Genomic DNA, 18,031 nt, shown 5'->3' with positions numbered 1-18,031 from the left:
AAACTTCCCAACTAATAAATTTGGAAATTGTACACCCATTTCCTCAGTAAACTCCTGTGGTTGTTGGATACCAGGAATGTGAAACCTGAATGCATATCAGACACTTGCCACAGAAATTGTAGCTCACTCCTTTGAAACTGCAATTGCTCTTATTTGGGAGCAAAGCAAATAGCAGTTAAGTTTTTTTGTGTTTTGTTTCTTTGCCAGCACTTTGGATTTGATCAGATCTAATTTCATTGACGTGGTAGGTGCCACGCTGACAATAAAGCATTATGGGCTGTCAGTCTACTTAGATTTCAGTTCTGTATTCGTTTTATGTATGGCATTTTAATAAAGTCTTAATTTTTTTTCTTCTAAACAGATAACAGACTAGATTACATTGTGCTTTCCTTTAATGTCTAATCTGGAAATTGGCTGTTGATGCTAGTGAGGGTTTTTAATATAAGTTTTAAATGAAAATGCCAAATTGCTTTGTCTGCGCATTGTAGCTTTTTAAATATTGACTTTGTGCCTTTTGAAATGCTTGAGTTTCTAAGAGGCCTAGGGTGAAAAGGAAAACTTTACAGAATAATATTATCTACCATAATTCCTGTGAAAAGACTTAAAATATTCTGGTATTGGAAGTTCAGTCAGTTTGTGACCACTTGGAATCATGACTGTCTATAAACACAGGCTTAGAATTGATACTTTTCTCTAAGAATAGGCACAGAGAAAATAGTATATTATCTTGCAAATTAAAAATTGGAAATGCCAGATCTCAAATGAAGACAGTTTTCCTCAATCTTTAAGCTACTGTCATCTGCTAAAGAACTCTTACAAGAGTTGCAGACTTTTAATCAGTATTTAACAGTTATTGAATTTGTTCAACTGGCATTTGTTTTAAACAAACATGTTGTCTCTTACATGAAAGGCAGGATAACATATGGCTTTCTTTTATTTGCTACATTTTTTTTGTAATTTTTGAAGATAACATTTTAATTTAGATACTGTTTCATGTTAGCAAAGTCTAGAAAAATTGATTATAGTTTCTTAGTATGGGATTGTTTTCTTAAAAGACGTGAAAGGGAAAAGAATCAATATTAGGGCTTTCCGAATGGCAGCTTTTTACAGAGCCCCCCAGCACGATTGATTACAGCTGCTTTTGTAAAGGATTTAAAAAGAACAATCTGTATTAAAAACATCATTCTTTGGTATGAGCTTGAACAGCTCCAAATGGGTTACCATGGGGGCTGCCCTGCAATGTGACCACTTGAACGGATTGTGATCATCACCGGTGGGCCAGGGCAGCGAGGCAGGGGAAAGGCTCTTAGGTGAGGCATTGCTGGCACGCATGCCAAAGAGGTTACCGTGGCAGCTGCAATCATTCAGCCGCATTCTTCAGCCGCCAAAGCAGGAGGGGCAAGAAGCGTGTCATTTTTCTACAGGCAGAGTGTAAGGTTAAGCAGCAGGAAGGGAGAGTCAGAGGATGTCTTTGTTCCAGAGCATTGGCCAAAGCCAGGTACGTCCAGTCAAAGGGATAATGCGACCAGTAGCGCCCAAGTCTCCATATCCTCAGCTGTTGCTTGTTGCCACTGAGGAGTGGACATGTTTTCATTTGGCATCTTACATGTGAGCATCATGACTACAGACTCATCTTATACCAATTAAATCATAAACTCCACTCTGTGGGCAGAGGCCCTGTCTGGAAGTGAGTGTGCCTGGAGCAGTTAAATCTATTAAATATTAGAAACATTGGTCCCATCCTCACAGGGCATGGGACAGGGCCCAAGCAAGAGACCATTAATGTGGATTGGGCTTCCAGAGTTTAATTCAGTAAGACTCCGTGCGCTCTAGAAAATTCAGATGTAACAGGTAGTCCAGGTGCTTTCATTCTAAACGAGTGAGCGGGGTGGCGCTCATTGCCATTGGCTGCTTTACAGAAAGCATTTGCAGAAATGGGGTGCCCCATTAATTTGGGAAGAATTGAATATCCTAGAGAGTATGGGGATTTTTATAAAATAGTGTTGAATTTAGCATCACTTTTCATTTAGCACCCCTGGGTGCCAAATCCCACAGAGGCCTCTGTAGTATGGCTTGCCTCAGAACTAGTAGAATCAGCTTTTTTTATTCCTGGACTAACTTGGAGAAACAAATTCCTGAGATGATCTATTTTTAATTCCTAGCTGTTTTGCTTTTCTTCATCTTCCATATTTTTAGAAAATGAAATGTTGTATCTCTTATGAAATGGTACTTACACATGTGTGTTCCAACTGAGACTTTTAATTGTCACTAGTGAATTACTATAAATCAGCCTCATTCGGGGCAAAAAATAATAATATGTGTTCTTGTTTTAAACGTATTCTCAAAAGTGCTTCTGAAGTATTATTTTTTAATTAAGCATGTAATTTTATCATTTTGCAAGTTCGCTTTTACCATTCATCCTGTGCGACCCTGATATCATAAGGATAAGAGTACTATATGAGGGCTGGGCATGGTGGCACACGCCTGTAATCCCAGCACTTTGAGAGGCTGAGGCGGGCAGATCACTTGAGGGTCAGGAGTTCGAGACCAGCCTGGCCAACATGGTGAAACCCCGTCTCTACTAAAAATACAAAAATTAGCTGGGCATAGTTGCACACGCCTATAATCCCAGCTACTTGAGAGGCTGAGACAGGAGAATCGCTTGAACCTGGGAGGCAGAGGTTGCAGTGAGCCGAGATTGCACCACTGCACTCCAGCCTGGGTGACAGTGAGACTCTGTCTCTTAAAAAGAAAAAAAGTAAAAGAGTACTATATGATTCTGTCAGCAGGATGCTAGAATGTCTTCATATATAGATTCTGATGGAGGTAGATTAGAAAGACAGAAGGCAGCACGGGAGTGGATTAGGTTACCTCTTGGATTTTTGAGGGCTTTGGCCACGTGTCAGTTTGTACAGCTGATCAAGTATTTGTCATTGGTGAAAAAACATATTACTGTGCACAGGTTTCCTTTCCCTCTTATTGGGCAAGAACCTGAATGTCTTGTTCGGATAAAGTACTCATATACAGCACTTCAGCACACCAACAGGAGTCCTTTCTAAAATGCATTTGCTTTGAGGTGGCACAGGTCATGTGGTCATCAGTATACTCTGCTTGAAGCGTGTCAGCTTGACCGGGAGCTAATGCTTCTGCCCCAACTGCCATGGTGCAGCTCAGGGAAGGCTTCATTTCCTGGGGAATTTCATGCGTATTCTGTGATGGATTTCATAATAGACTCTAATACCTTTAAATATTTTCCTGGTTCTTCTGTCAAGGAAACCATTTCTTTAAAAGTTGCTTGGTTGGCCGTTACCATTTATTTTACTTGGTTAAAAATTTTGGCCAGGAACAGTTCCTTCATATACAAAAATAAATACAGAACCTGGGGCTATGAGTCTCGGGCAGAATCAGGCTGTTTTCCCATTAGATATCGGGAATATGAATAACCTCTTTGGCACACAGTGCAGCCACCCTGGTGACTTGGTGCTAGGTATTAAAAACTCTACCGTTCAGAACAGTTTCTTTTAACTTCAGCTTTGAAATCGGTGGTCTCATCACCTTTAAATTTATTCCTTCTTTTTTAGCTTCCTTGCTTTTGTTTAGATTTTTAAATTTTTAAGAGAGTCTTTGAAAGTGCTGACACATTTTCAGGCTCCCAGTATAAGGAACCAGCTGCAAGTGTCATTTTCTTCATTTAAAAAGTCCTCCTAGATCAGGTCACTGTGTCCACTTACAGGCTTTCCTGTAATCAGCAGAAGGAGAGGCTCCCATTACAAACAGGCGAGGTAGGTGTAATAGATTGGACGCTGAAAAGCAGGAGCAGTATGGAGCATCTGCCCAGCTCACTGGCATGTCAGCCCTGCAGGTGTGTCGGAGGCACAGGGCTCAAGTGCAGGCATCTGCCTCCTCTGGTTGGGGCTAAGCTGGAAGGAAGCTTGTGTGCTGGGAAACGGAGCAAGCTCTCCTTGACTTGGAGTGGCTTTCTCTACTTGAAATAACCCAGGAGCAAGGAGGCACTAACAAGACTGGTTATTAGACCCAGGAATTTTTAAAACCTGAAATCTTACAACTGAATATCCATTTTATTAGACCTTTCGCCTTTGTGACCACAGGTGAAATGGATCAGGAGTGGCCCAAGCACTGTTCTGTGAGTTGGCATTTTTCTGAAGTGTGATTTTTTTTTATTTTTTATTTTTAGTACTTACATACTTCCATAATATTTGCTTCTTTTCTTAAAAAAATCTTTTGTAGAGATGAGGTCTTACTATGTTGCCCTGGCTGGTCTTGAACTCCTGACCTCAAGCAGTCCTCCAGCCTTGGCCTCCCAAAGTGCTGGGATGAGAAGCATGAGTCACTGCACCCAGCTCATGACACTCGCTTTAGATTTATATATTATATATCTATATATATATATGAAGTAGATATATAATATATATATTATATATATGTGTGTGTGTGTGTCTTGTGTTTGGATGTATTAGCTGTTAATTAATTTTCAAAAGTTTATTTGCACAGTTGATGTCTGAAAGCTGGTTCCAAGGCATTTGTGTCTATGACTTATCAGTCTTGTGCTTTCTGTGCTTTCAGCAACATTATAGTGCCAAAAATGTAGCTGTAATATTAATTAGGAAAAAAATTACACGCAAATCCACCACCCTAACCAGTTATCTTTCTTCTTCATTTTCCATTCCCTTTGCAGTGCTTGGCCAAATATATATATATATATATATATATATATATATATATATATATATATATGAAATTGCAATATAGTTGTATTATTAGAAAAAGTTAATGTATGCTTTTTAAATTTAATATGTTGTTAAAAACACTTTTACTTATTACTATGTGGTATATGATTTTTAATGGCTATGTTGAGAAAACTAATATATCATGCATAATAACTTACCAGACATAGTACTCCCCTGTAGTAGGCACTGAGATTGTCTCCCTGATTTGTCTTTGATGCAGTAGTAAACACCCTAACTTTTATTTCATTAGGATAATTCTTGGGAGAAGAAACATCTGGTCAAATAGTATAAAAGATTTCATAGCTTCTTAAAACACATTGCCAATGTGATTTCCAAAGGGTCTCTGCCAATTTCTGTTAGTTGGCATCTTTTAAATAGTCAAGGCTTCTTTTTACAGGCCAGCAGCAGAGTGTTGCATATTCCTATTGACATTCAGACTCAGTTCTAGCTCAGACCTCTGAAACACTTGGAAATTCTATCCATTGACTGTGGCAAGTCTCGGAACTCACATTCTTTCTCTAGCCTGAGCTGAAGCCTGGAAAGATGTGGTCTGCCCTTTGGCCCCAAGGTCTTTCCCATTTTTCTGTCCTGTAAGCTTTCTGTGGCATTCTGTCAGCCCCTGTATAGGGAGGAGAATATATGTGGTTATGCCTTGGGGCCTAAAATTGTAGCAGTTGAAAAACCCTTAAAGTGAATTATTAAATCTAAACCAGAGCCTGTTGGCTTCCTGTGCTTGACTTGGACTCTGTTCCATTATGGGAGTTTTTACAAAACACTTCTGAATACGAAATAAATTCCAAATATCTTTTTCCCCCCTTCCCCTGCCAAACTCCACCAGGAAACAGAATCTCATTGCTTCAGTTAGAATTTATTAATGCTGACCCTCTCCAGCACTTGGAGCTTTTCAGGTTAGGCTCACACAGCTTCTATTTTTACTCTAGTCTGAACTGTGGTCATATGGATAGCAAAATAAATACTAGAATATTCTAGTTTGGGAGGGGGAGAGGCAGCGATGCCTATAATAACATGGCTGCAAACCTCTCGCTTCCCTCTGTTTGATATTACAAAAAAGGAAGAAAGCTCAATGCGGATCACATCTGTAAGTCATGAACATTTTCCTTTTGTGCGTCATGCATATTCAACATAATCCCACTCAAAGTCTCAGGCGTTGCTTTAGTATACATTGCCTCATACATCCCTACTGTTGTTGCCAGAAAATTTAATTCAAGACAAAGGTTGCTTCCCTTCTCTCTCTGGATCAGGAATCTGAACCCATTACCACAAACAGAAGTAAGAATTGTCAGTGTGTTCTACTTTGCTTTTGTTTTGTTTTTTCCCCCAGTTGCCTTTTATCCTTGTGGCTGAGGAGGAAGATTTCTTGTTCGTTTATTTGTTTTTAGTGTAAGCAATACACCAGTTTCATGAAGCGTATTTTTAAAAAACGTATTGATGGGATTTTGTCATGCAAGTGTTTTGCAATTCAAAAGCAACAAAAGGGCATAATGTGACCATTCTCTCCAGGTGGGATATTTGGCTTTTAATTAGTTGTCTCTGTAATTATTTTGATTAAAATGTATGAAATGTGTCAAGTTTGGGTGCAAAGGTTTAGTTTCCTTTTAGCTGGTTTTATTCAGTTAAGGGTTCATCATGAGATGATGACTTGGAACACCTGAGGGTTCAGATGACATGAGTTTGTAGAATGATATGCCAGTGATAGGATGACTGGGAGGTGAGCATAGACTCAGCGAGTGCATGTACCCAGGGCTGCTCATTGTTACCAAGCTTTAGATTGAAGACAAATGAGAAGGATGGGGGCGAGTGCATCCTGTTTTATGTGTTGTGATGCTTGGGGACAGGGGAAGGGGACATCATTCAGTTAAATAAGCATATGAGATCTTTCTAGATCATCATATCTGAGATGCTATTATAAATTTACCCAACAAACCACTTACTGCGCCAGGTACTGTTCTGTAGAATCAATAAACAAACACTGTAGGAAGAAAAATCGTTTTACAGCACCAGATGCCCCAACGTACATACAGCAAGGCCCCTTTCTGAAAATGATATTGATTATATTGAATCATGACTACAAGTTTAGATGTGCCAAGTAATCCTCAGGCAAGAGTTTTGTGTGTGTGTGTGTGTTTTTTTTTTGGTTGGTGGGGGGCGCAGTTAATGTACTGATTATTGCGCTGAGCATTTTATGAAACAGATTTTACTTGGAGCTTTGTTGGCTTAGGAAATCTAACTGCTCTGAAGCAAGTTTAGTTCTTTTTTCAAACAAAAGAGGAGAATCTCTACAGTTAAGTACCCTAACTTGGTGTTAGTTTTTAACACACTCCTCAGCCATTTAAATGTTTTCCAGAGCCGTGCCTGGCTCATTGGAGGCCTTCTTCATGAGCCCAAGATTTCTTCCAAGGTCACATTTACCTTTTCTGGCAGTTCCCCTCACAGAATAAGGCCGAATTCCAGCTTTTTAAAAAAGAGACCATGTAAGAGAACATTGATCTGTTTTTCTCAGTTGTGGGATAACCAGGTAGTTTCTTTAAAGGGCTTGGTTATTTCCTTTCACCAAATGGCGTAAAGCTTGGATTCAGCCCCTTAGAAAAAAGGGCTTCTTCTGCCTTCTATTGAGCCTTTACCATAGGTTGGTTCCTAGAACACAACAGCAGTCAAGGGAGAGGACGCAGAAAGCATCAGTCTCAGGCCTGGGTCTTGGGCATCTTCAGGGAACTCACTTTCTCAGTGGTATAAGAAGAGCCCCACTCTGTAAGAGGCATCCAAGAGGAACAGCCAACATCAGTGGCACATTCCAAGTGAGTGGTTCAGACTTCAAGGACTGTGAACAATTACAGTAGGAATTCTGTCACCTCCCAGACCTTGTGTCGTTTCAGAAGCTTCATGGAACTAGAGGAATTTCTCCAAAGTTGCCTATTACTTGACATCTTTATGACCAGCCCAGTCATCCTTGTGCCTCCCACTTTCCACCCAAATGTGATTCTACCTTCATGTAACCTGATTATTTTTTTGGCTTTGGGTTTGTTTTCCTAATATGCATGAATAAATCATTTAAATTCATTCCCACTCTGTGGAAGGGATGTTGAAGTGTTTCTTAAAGAGACTTTAGCTTTCTATATAATGAATTAAGAACTATTTAAGATGTTTGAAGCAGTTTGGAACTAAAGACCCTTCTTTTTTTCTTTTTAGTTTTCGAGATGGAGTCTGGCTCTGTCACCTAGGCTGGAGTGCTGTGGTGCGATCTCGGCTCACTGCAACCTCCGTCTCCTGGGTTCAAGCGATTCTCCTGCCTTGGCCTCCCAAGTAGCTGAGATAACAGGCACCTGCTACCACGCCTGGCTAGTTTTTTGTATTTTTAGTAGAGACGGGGTTTCACCATCTTGGCCAGGCTGGTCTCAAACTCCTGACCTCAGGTGATCTGCCTGCCTTGGCCTCCCAAAGTGCTGAGGTTATAGGCGTGAGCCACTGTGTCCAGCCTAAAGACCTTTCTTAAGAATTTCTTATGTAGGGGGGGTTAAGAATTTTCTTTCATGTGTGACCTCACTTTTGATTTTGGCTTTTTTCCATGGATGGTTGGTATGTATATATGGGATAATAAGGTAAGCCTAGGGAATTGCTACATACTAGATAGTTCTCTGTAAACAAACCCTTAAAGTAAGTGCTAGTAAAGACAACAGTATGTGCTTATAAGTCAGCCATATCTAACATATTCAAGGACAAGAGTATCTTTTCCCCACAGTAAACAAAGGGCTCTTTTCCTTCCGTTACATTTTTAGTTTGCATGGGTCACCTGCTTGTTAGAAATGGCGTTACTAAAAATTAATGAATGACAATTGGTGTACATGGCTCCAGACATCTTCCATGTAGGAAATTTGAGGGGCATTAGGCAGAGAAGTAACTGTTAAGCCAGAACTCAAAACTCTCAGTGCAATTTTTTCCCCATCTATGATGCCAAGAATACTAGTTCTGAAAGATGTTAAATCGATATTCTGGGGGGAGAATTTCCATGATCAAAGTTTGAAAATGCTGGATTAAGCCAAGTTCAACATAGCTCTTTATTGTAGTTCTTCCCCAGTTCCTTTATTATTATTATGTGTGAATCACAGGAAAAGGGAGGGACGAGGTAGGCAGCTTGTTGAACATCCTCAGTGACACACATTTTGAGGTCCCAAGTCCCTACTTCTGGGGCTGTATGACTTCAGGCAGCAATCTCCTGGGTAGGCCCTGGAGATTGTTGAGATGATTAGATGAGCCAATGCTTAATAAAATGCTAAGCACAAAATGCCTGGCACATAATAAACACCTAACAGCCACAGATAATCCTTTTGAACCCGAGGCTGAATGGTCTGATGTCACTCATGTTTGGGGCGTTACAGTTGCAGCAGAAAGAGCCCACACTTAGGTGTCAAGAGATTCGGGCTCCAGTTTGGCCACCAGCTGGACCAGAGAACTTTTGAGCTACTTTGCCACTCTGGTGTTCTGTTTCTTCATTTTTGAAATAAATCAGTGATCTTGGTGACTATAGTGTCCAGTCAAGCTCTAAAATTGTATGTTCCTTTGGGCTAGACCTAAGCCAGAATTGACAAGTTTAGCTTAAGGACAGGTATATCATCTCTGAGTGACTGTGTGGGTGAAATAAATTTTTAGCTAATTATTTTTTCCTTTACAATGTGTGTTGCTAGTAATAAAATAGTTTACTGACTCACCTATGGAAAGATAAGCTCCAGTTATAGCCTTTTTGGCACTTTGTAATCATCATAAAAATTAATATACATTTGAGTCGTAATTGGGGTTGGACTGCCTTTACCCTAAAACAAGAGGCATCATCTAGGTGTTGGTCGTCTGTGATGTGACACAGAAACGTATTATTAGGCCACATGGATATTTTATTTTTATGTTCAAAGGCTAATTTTCTGAAAGTTGGGTCTGGGAGTCTGAGTTATCCATAATTAAGTTTTCTACCTTCTGCTTTCATTGTTAACCCAAGTTAAAACCATAAAGTAAATTTGACATTTACTAATTTGAGCTTTCATTATTTTGACCACTGTGTTGGTGGTTGCACTGGTTGAAAGCATGTGGAGGACCTCTGCTTAGTAGGTAGGGTGTTGTGTTTTTTTAAGCAAGGCTTTGAATTTCTAAATAACAGATTTCCACACTGGCAGTTTGAAACATGGTATTTGTTCAGTGTAGGTTTTACCTACATGAGAAAAGTCAAACAAATAGATTTGTTCAGTTGCTATCCTACAAATTGTCTTTGCTGAGAAAATGGACAGGTTTGTGATGTTTCTGACTAAATCAAGACTCTACTACACTTGATCTTTTGTGTGTTGAATTAACACTTGTTCTTGCCATTTTTATTACAACTACCGTATAAGTTTGGGCTGAATCATTTTATCAAACTCTAAATTTTTATCATCAAATGTGGAAGGCCTAGATCACCATCGCTGTCCTCAATTTTCCATCCTAAAGGTGTTTATTTCCTCTTAGGGGTATAATATGAAGGAAATTGGTGTCACCAGATCTCTTCTTGGTGTTTTTGTATTGGTGCCTGGGGTTTGGGCAGAGGAAGCAGCAGCAGCTGACACTAGAACTGCAGCTGAGGCCACTTGGTAAAGAACTTTCTTCCAGGCTAAGGACTTTTGTTTTTTGTTGTTGTTGTTGTTGTTTGTTTGTTTCTTGATTCAGAGTCTCCTTGCTCTGTCTCCCAGGCTGGAGTACAGTGGCGCAGTCTTGGCTCACTGCAGCCTCTGCCTCCCAGGTTCAAGTGATTCTCCTGCCTCAGCCTCGTGAGTAGCTGGGATTACAGGCACCCACCACCACACTCGCCTAATTTTTGTAATTTTTGATAGAGAAGGAGTTTCACCATGTTGGCCAGGCTGGTCTCAAACTCCTGACCTCAGGTGATCCACCCGCCTTGGCCTCCCAAAGTGCTGGGATTACAGGCGTGAGCCACTGTGCTAGGCCCAGCTAAGGAGTTTTTATGTCATCCTCTATGTGGCAGGGAGCCAATAAAGGCAGGAGAGTGATATGATAATGTTTGAGTTCAAGAACAGTCCCTCTGCATAGAATGGCTTCAAAGACACAGACGTGGGCAGTGACCAGGTCAGGAGGCCTTAGTCCAGGTCCAGGCCCAACATGATGATTTAGCCAGAGCCGGGGGGCCAGAGGCAAAGGGGTGGAGACAGGAGACAAGTATGTATCTTGCCTTCCTTCTAGGCATTGTGGGTTTACACAACTGAATCAGATGTGCATTCTCCTCTGGGAATTTCATCTATGGAGGCAGTGTAGTGCTTCAGTTTCCCTGGCTGAATGTGGCATTATGCAGAACCCTCTGTCTGCCGCACATTTTCCTCTTGGTCGTACCTTGTTGCTTTCCACAGCCTCCCTTTGCTCTCCTGTATTCACATCTTGCATCGGCCAAAAGGGAAAGGTCCGAAAGACCAGCTTGGTTTTTCTCCCAGCTCGTACTCTGGACCCTGTTAGCCAACAGTGTCGGCACTGCCTCACAGCGATGATCAGTCCCAAATTAAACAGCCTCGTTATGACACCCTACAGCCAGGCTGCAGCTCTGGCCTTCTGTGCTTGTGCACGTTTCCTTCCAGTTGCTTTCGTCCAGTGTCACGGTCCCATTGAGTAAGGGAGTGTGTGCAGAGTATGTCCCAAGGTTTTCTCCTCAGTCAAGCAGACTACATTTCGCCAGGTGTAAAATCGGTAGTTTCGAATTCACCCCTTTTCATGGCCTTGAGGAGATGCTTGTCTCCTTGTCCCAAGGGAATATTGGTGCATAAATCATTTCCCGTCCTAGGCATGTTCATTCCAGAAACCCTTTCAGAACAGAGCGTGGAGTCTTCATAAAAGGAATTTGTCATGAGCGCAGGGTTTTATTTTTTATTTTTTTGTTTTTTAAAGGGGAAGGCAATAGAGGTATTCATTATCTGCTGCAGAGTGAAAAGGGCCCTGCTGTATGTGAAATTGGACTTTATGGAAAGATATTGGTAATTTCTCCTGTGTTCTTGGTGCTCCTGAAATCAGAGTGGGAGAGAACTTTGATGTCAAAATCATTTTCGCCACCCTGGATCACAGAGAAACACACTTTTGGCTGCCTTTAAACACATTAAACATCTGGTCAGCCCAGAGACCACCTTGGAGCCCTGTAGACCCCAAGTAACTGAGTGGCTGAGGGCAAGCCAGCTTCTCTAGACACACCCTGACTTCCACCCCAAGTCTTGTTGAAATACAGGCCTGACGGCTGTCCCAGGAAGTCAGTTGGCTTGTCAGGCTGCCAGTGTGGTTGAACGGTGAGGTGGCTAGAATTCTCTGGGAGGCATTTTTGGCCCATCTGCCTGGTAGTGTGACAGATGTGTTAGTCCAGACAGCTGGGTCATCTAATAAATTGAAATTCAATTTACACATAGGGATTAAGTATCTCAATATTACCCTTGCCACATCAAACTTCATTGACAGAGCCAAGAGGAAAATGAAAGGCATTCAATGTTAAGAAAAGGGAAACAAGTGTCTAATATCGAAAGGGAATATTTTCCTTACTTTTAAGACTCTAGGTTACTTAAATAGATGCAATGCAAGCTATAGGAGGTTTGGGGCAGATGGTCTCCTAGGCTTAAAATGGAGAGATTTTAAACTACGAGGATCCTGGAGGTCCTGTGACATGTAACTCTGAAACCTCAGTCCAAGGCCAATTTGGTTTAAGTAATCTCAGTCAAATATTTATTTTGCGTCCATGCATTTTGAGAGGGACAGAGAACACAGGTCATTCAAAACCTGCCTTCAATGAGTTGTACTCTGCTGAGGGGCAAGAAAAATACACATGAAACAATGAAAAGTAACAGTGAGGGTTTATGTCTTAAACTGTTCATATGCTACAAAATCCTAAAATAGTACTTTATAATTAGGAGGTGTATAAGGAGTGGAGAAGTCACAGCCTGTTTCATAGCAGACAGGATTTGAGAGAAGAAACCAGGAGGTCCTCCAGGGGAAGTAAATGGGACAAAGTTTAAGACAAGCAGAACTGAGAATGGCTTTTTCATGGGAGCACGAACAGTGGTTCAACCCAAGCGGTGTTTACTGAGCATCTACTATGTGCCAGGCACTGTGACTGGGGGAGGGAAGCCTTGCCTTTAAAGGAGCTGAGCCAAGAGGAGGCAGTTGATGATAGAGCTGTAGAACACAGGGCTCCTGACACAGTTCACAAGCTTTGGGAATTACAATCTGGAATGGTGATAGCCTTGGAAACCAGTGTAACAGGGTGGCGTCAGACTGCAGAGTTAAGCTCTGACCATTCTAGTAGAAAGGTTGCAGCACACTCTTGGCTCAGGGTGGTCCAGGCCACTGGAACACCAGTCCCTAAGGTTTCAGTTCTCAGAATCCACCAGTGTGATAGCTCAAACAAAATAGATTCCCATACTTTGCTTTCAGTTGGCACTGAGGCCTGGTGGAGAATGTGGGCTCAGGTTTAAAGTACTTTAGCCTTGCTAGCCAGCCACTGAAACCTGAGAAAATAAAGTGGTACTGTTACGGAGGGTTGGACCTGTCCTCTTAGGAAGGTTCCAATCACAGCGACTGCTGGAAGAGAAAGTTTTATTTTAAGACTAAATCTAATGAAAGCCAATGTAGTAAGGGAAACATTATTTTATAATTTCTGTTAAGAGCAAACATTCTATTTGATTTTTAAAAATAGAGCAATAATGAGTGTTGCCTGTTTCCAAACAAACGTTGTTTGAAACCTGCCTGTCTGCTTTATTATTTTTTTCCTGGGCTTTTGTGAGATAATGGTAGTAAAATATCAATTTACTAAAACCATTTTTTAAAGTCTTATACCTCTACTCTGTCTCCAGTTCATGCAAGTTCTTCTTTTGGCAGGATTAGGTTGAATTTTAATACTAAACTCTTACTGAAGAGTTAAGAAGCTGTGGAACTGGTATACTTAGTGACTGATCCCTCTCCATATTAAGCCTGTGATTTGCTATTACCAGTTGCCAGTAATAGAAAAAGAATGTGCTCGTGTGGGTTTATCTGTATTTGTCATTAAGGCTCTGCTAAGCCAATGAGCCCTAGAAGCAGGCGTGCAGTGGGCTTTCTCCCTGTCGGGTGAGCTTCATGGGCGCTGCTCCTCTCCGGGCACTGTGCCTGGCCTCAGCACAGGTCTGGGCTGGGGTTCTAGAAAGGCCTGCATGGCCCGAGGACCCGGGTGACTGGGGATCTCTCATCTGTAGCGGTAAAGTTCTGAGCATTGCCAGGCCTGCAAGCACTGGTAGGATTTGATGGATCCCTGGGTGATTATTTAGCCTAAGCTAAGCTGTAATTTGCATACATCCCCAAGAAAGTCCTAAGTGTTTTGTTCCCTTTCCAGTAAGGGAGTGACAAAGAGAATGCCCAAGATGGCTTATAACTAGCATTGGGATGGCTGAAAGTCAGGTAAGTTTAGTGGAATGCAACAAAATAAGCCCAAGATAGGAGTTCAGATCTCCGAACTGTTTTCATTCTACTGGTTTAAGCTGTGTAGGCTTCCCTTGCAGGTATTAGTCCGTGCTCACCTCTCAAATTGCTGTAAGTTGTCAGGGTGCCTGAGGAAGACTGTGGCCAGAGATTTGGATTCAGACTGCTGTGGGAGTGGGAGGGGTAGTCACTGCAATATGTACCTGAACAATCAGATATACAAGTGTGTTTCTTAATCTCTCAACATCCTGACTCCCTTGTCTTTCCTTTCTCAGAGAGCAGAGCTGACATCCGATAAAGACATGTACCTTGACAACAGCTCCATTGAAGAAGCTTCAGGAGTATATCCTATTGATGACGATGACTACGCTTCTGCGTCTGGCTCGGGTAAGGTGGCTGCTTCTAAACACTGGACCTCATTCTCCAGGCATGTGTGTACACACATTTTACTGCGCTTACTTCAAGGAGAGAGGCGGGATGCACAGTGGTTAAGGGCATGGTCTTTGGAATCAAAGGGCCTGGGTGCTAATTCTAGCTCTCTCTGCCACTTACGCTGTGAGATCTTGAGAATTTATTTGCCGAGCCTCAGTTTCCTCCTTTATAAAATGGAAAGTAACAATAGTCCTTACCATAGAGTTGTTGTGAGGATTAAAAGGGAGTTGACACATCTAAAGCTCTTAGATTTGGGGACTTGGCACATAGTGCTCTGTCAACATTAGCTTTTAATCTTATTAAGACTTTCAGAGTGATGTCATGGAAACCACCCTTCAAGAAATCCCTCAAACACTGGTTTCATAAAACCACCTACCCTATGTTAAAAATTATAGATGAGACCAAGAAGTTAATACATTTTTATTCCTAGGGTATTGTAGGAGGAAAATGCAACAGCCAAGTAAAATGATTATGTGGTGACATAATCAGATTCCTTAGTAAATTATTAATAGTTATCTATTACCACTCTAAGGCTACATAATAAACCACCCCAAAAATTGGTGGCTTAAAGTAACAGTCATTCATTTAACTCAATATTCTGTAGGTTGGTGATGTAGGCTGGGCTGGCTGGGCTCCCTCACATGTCAGTGGTCAGCTGCTGGTTGAGTGTACAGCTTTAGGTTGGGTTTGCAGCTTTTGGGTACTCATATCTCTGGGGCAGCTGAGCAGACTTGGGTCCTGTTCCTGTGGTCTCTCATTCTCCAGTAGGCAAGCCATTTTTTCACAGTAACAGCAAGTAGAAGTGTGCAAAGCCTCTTGCAGCCAGGCCTTAGAACTGGGCACAGCATCACTTTTACTACATTTTACTGGTTGAAGCAAGTCAGAAGGCCAGAACAGACTCCACCTCTTAGTGAAAGGATTCATAAAGTCACATTTACAGAGGATATATATGTACACGGAGGATTAAGGGATTCTGGTCACATTTGCAATCTACCATAATTGATTAATATTTCCCCTGTTCTCAGAATGGCCCCTGTATGAGTTCATTCTCCACCTGCTAACAACACAGGGACTGGGTAATTTATAAAGGAAAAGAGGTTTAGTTGACTCACAGTTCACATGCCTGGGGGGTCTCAGGAAATTTACAGTCATGGCAGAAGGGGAAACAAACATGTACTTCTTCACATGGTGGCAGCAGAGAGAAGTATGAGCGAAGAGGGGATAAGCCCCTTATGAAACCATCAGATCTCGTGAGAACTCACTGTCATGAGAACAGCATGAGGGTAACTACTCCCATGAGTCAGTGATCTCCCACCAGCTCCCTCCCATGACATGTGGGGATTATGGGAACTACAATTTGAGGTGAGATTTGGGTGGGGACACAGCCAAATCATATCAACCCCCAAGAAGCTCAAAAAAAGGAAGAGCTTTCCACATGCTTAATTAATTGTCAAGTGAGACATTTGTGGTCAGCAGCATGGTAGGCAAGACTTATCCAGACCTTTTTCGCTTTAGGGTTTTTATAACAGATTCAACAGATTGTTAGACATCTATGTTCAGCATAACTTTTGTGATCAGATTGAGCTGGGCTTCAGAATGACCCAGAACAAATTAAAATCAGTTGTGTCTTTGGTAGAAATCTAGCCATGTAAGAGTGAATGTTTTAAGTTGAAAAGCAGAAAGTCTGAGAAAGACAAGAGAGGTGGTTGCTGACCTAGTAACAATGAGCTTACAATGCAGTCCTAATGTAAAAATAACGCTAGTTTTTCTTGGGAGAGTGATATATATCACACACACAGAATGGGTGTCAAAAGAGTTGTTCTTATTGCCCACAACTCTATAAATATCTTTCACTCATGGCACCTCTTTTTTTTTTTAGCACCTTAAGAGTGCTTTGTGACTGTCATCTTCAATATGTCCCAGGAAATAAGAAGTATGGACCTTTTTTGTTCCTACTTCACACATCTTAGAATCCAGGAGTTGTTAGTGGGGTGCACAGGTTGACGAAATCATTTTGCTGATTTGCTAAGGTTGACCTTAAGTTTAATTTAAAGAAAACAGTATGCTTAAAGTAAGTTTTCTTTAAATTAAACTTAAGGACAGTCTTAGCAAATTAACACAACGACTTTGCCAACCTCTACAGACCCTCTGCCCCCATCCAGGTAAAAGAGAGTTAGGGAGGGTCATTTGAAGTCCTGAACCCACTGATCAGATAGATCAAGCTGAGGGTTTAAACATGGGCCCACACTGGTTGTTCCATGGCCCTAGCCTTAGGCAGATCACTGCTGTGAAGAAGTGAAAGAGCTTCGTTCTTGACTTTGGAAACCACCTCACACTGAGCTGGGAGTGTTGTTTTTCAGCATGAAGCAGCAGTACTTGTAACTAAAATTTGTGAAGCTTTTAACTGTGTGTCAGGAACTGCTCTAACCCCTATAACATCTCTGAAAGGATAAATTCTATTAGTATTTCGATTATTCCCATGAGAAAACCTGAGGCACAGAGAGATTCACTTGCCTCAGTTCACACTGTTAGAAGTTAATAGAGCCGGGATAGTGAGAAAGTGAGGGAGTTGGGCGTGAGAGTGTGTTTTCTTTCATTTCTTTGCTGTGCTGCCTCCTTGTGTCATAAACCCCTTCTAGAATTACCCGGTTCCAGCTTAAAAACACCCCAGGGTTTGGCCAGTGTACCATCCGTCCCTTCTTCCATCCAGCTATCCAGTAGAAAAGCAAATGGATTGGAAGAAATGGCTGAAGGCCCAGAGGGGACTTCCTGGGCAAGGAGATAGGACTATGTTCTATATGTGGGCTCAAGTATGGGCATTAGCAAACATGAAACCGTTCATAGGCATTTGCTGTGTGCCACACACTGTGCCATGCTCTTGGGGCACAGAGATAAGAAAGACTTGGTCTCTGTCTGTAGGGGACCAAGAGTCTAATGAAAAAAATACAAACATGAGAAATAATCATTGTGATACCCAGTGAGGGGTGACATAATATAGGAAAGGGCTGTGTAACAAAAATGTAAGAGTTAAAATATAGACCTTTGGTTAAAGATGGCAGATTGAACACTACTACCTTTCAGTATGCAACTAAATTGACGATAAAAGAATTGGGCATGAACTCATAAGGACAAACAAAACACTAAAGGAAACAAAAGCCATGAAGTTTTGAAAGCTGGGAAGAAGATGAGCTAGTGGGGACAGACTTGGCAGGCTTCAGAAGGCCGAGTTAGTTAGCAGTGGGGAGAGCCAAGAAGCAACCCAGTTAACACAGCAGAATCTCTTGGGACCTAGGAATTGGTGGCATTCAGTGGAGGGTGAGAGTGATGTTAAACTCAGGATGATTGGCTGGAAGTCTGTTTAAGAAGTAGATCCCCTGATT

General features: G+C 41.6%; 1 protein-coding gene across 1 annotated transcript in view; it reads left to right on the top strand.

Moving 5' to 3' along the window:
- SDC2 (syndecan 2) overlaps window positions 1–18,031 on the top strand; it is a 117,676-nt gene that overhangs the window by 84,902 nt on the left and 14,743 nt on the right. The window contains exon 2 of the mRNA XM_030795453.1: window positions 14,495–14,606. Coding sequence (XP_030651313.1) covers window positions 14,495–14,606 — 112 coding nt within the window. The remainder of the gene's footprint in view (window positions 1–14,494; window positions 14,607–18,031) is intronic.

The sequence above is a fragment of the Nomascus leucogenys genome, chromosome 16 (genome assembly GCF_006542625.1).
Source record: "Nomascus leucogenys isolate Asia chromosome 16, Asia_NLE_v1, whole genome shotgun sequence".
In the NCBI taxonomy this organism is placed as follows: domain Eukaryota; kingdom Metazoa; phylum Chordata; class Mammalia; order Primates; family Hylobatidae; genus Nomascus; species Nomascus leucogenys.
The sequence above is the reverse complement of the archived record's forward strand: the minus strand, read 5'-3'. Positions and strand labels throughout refer to the sequence as shown.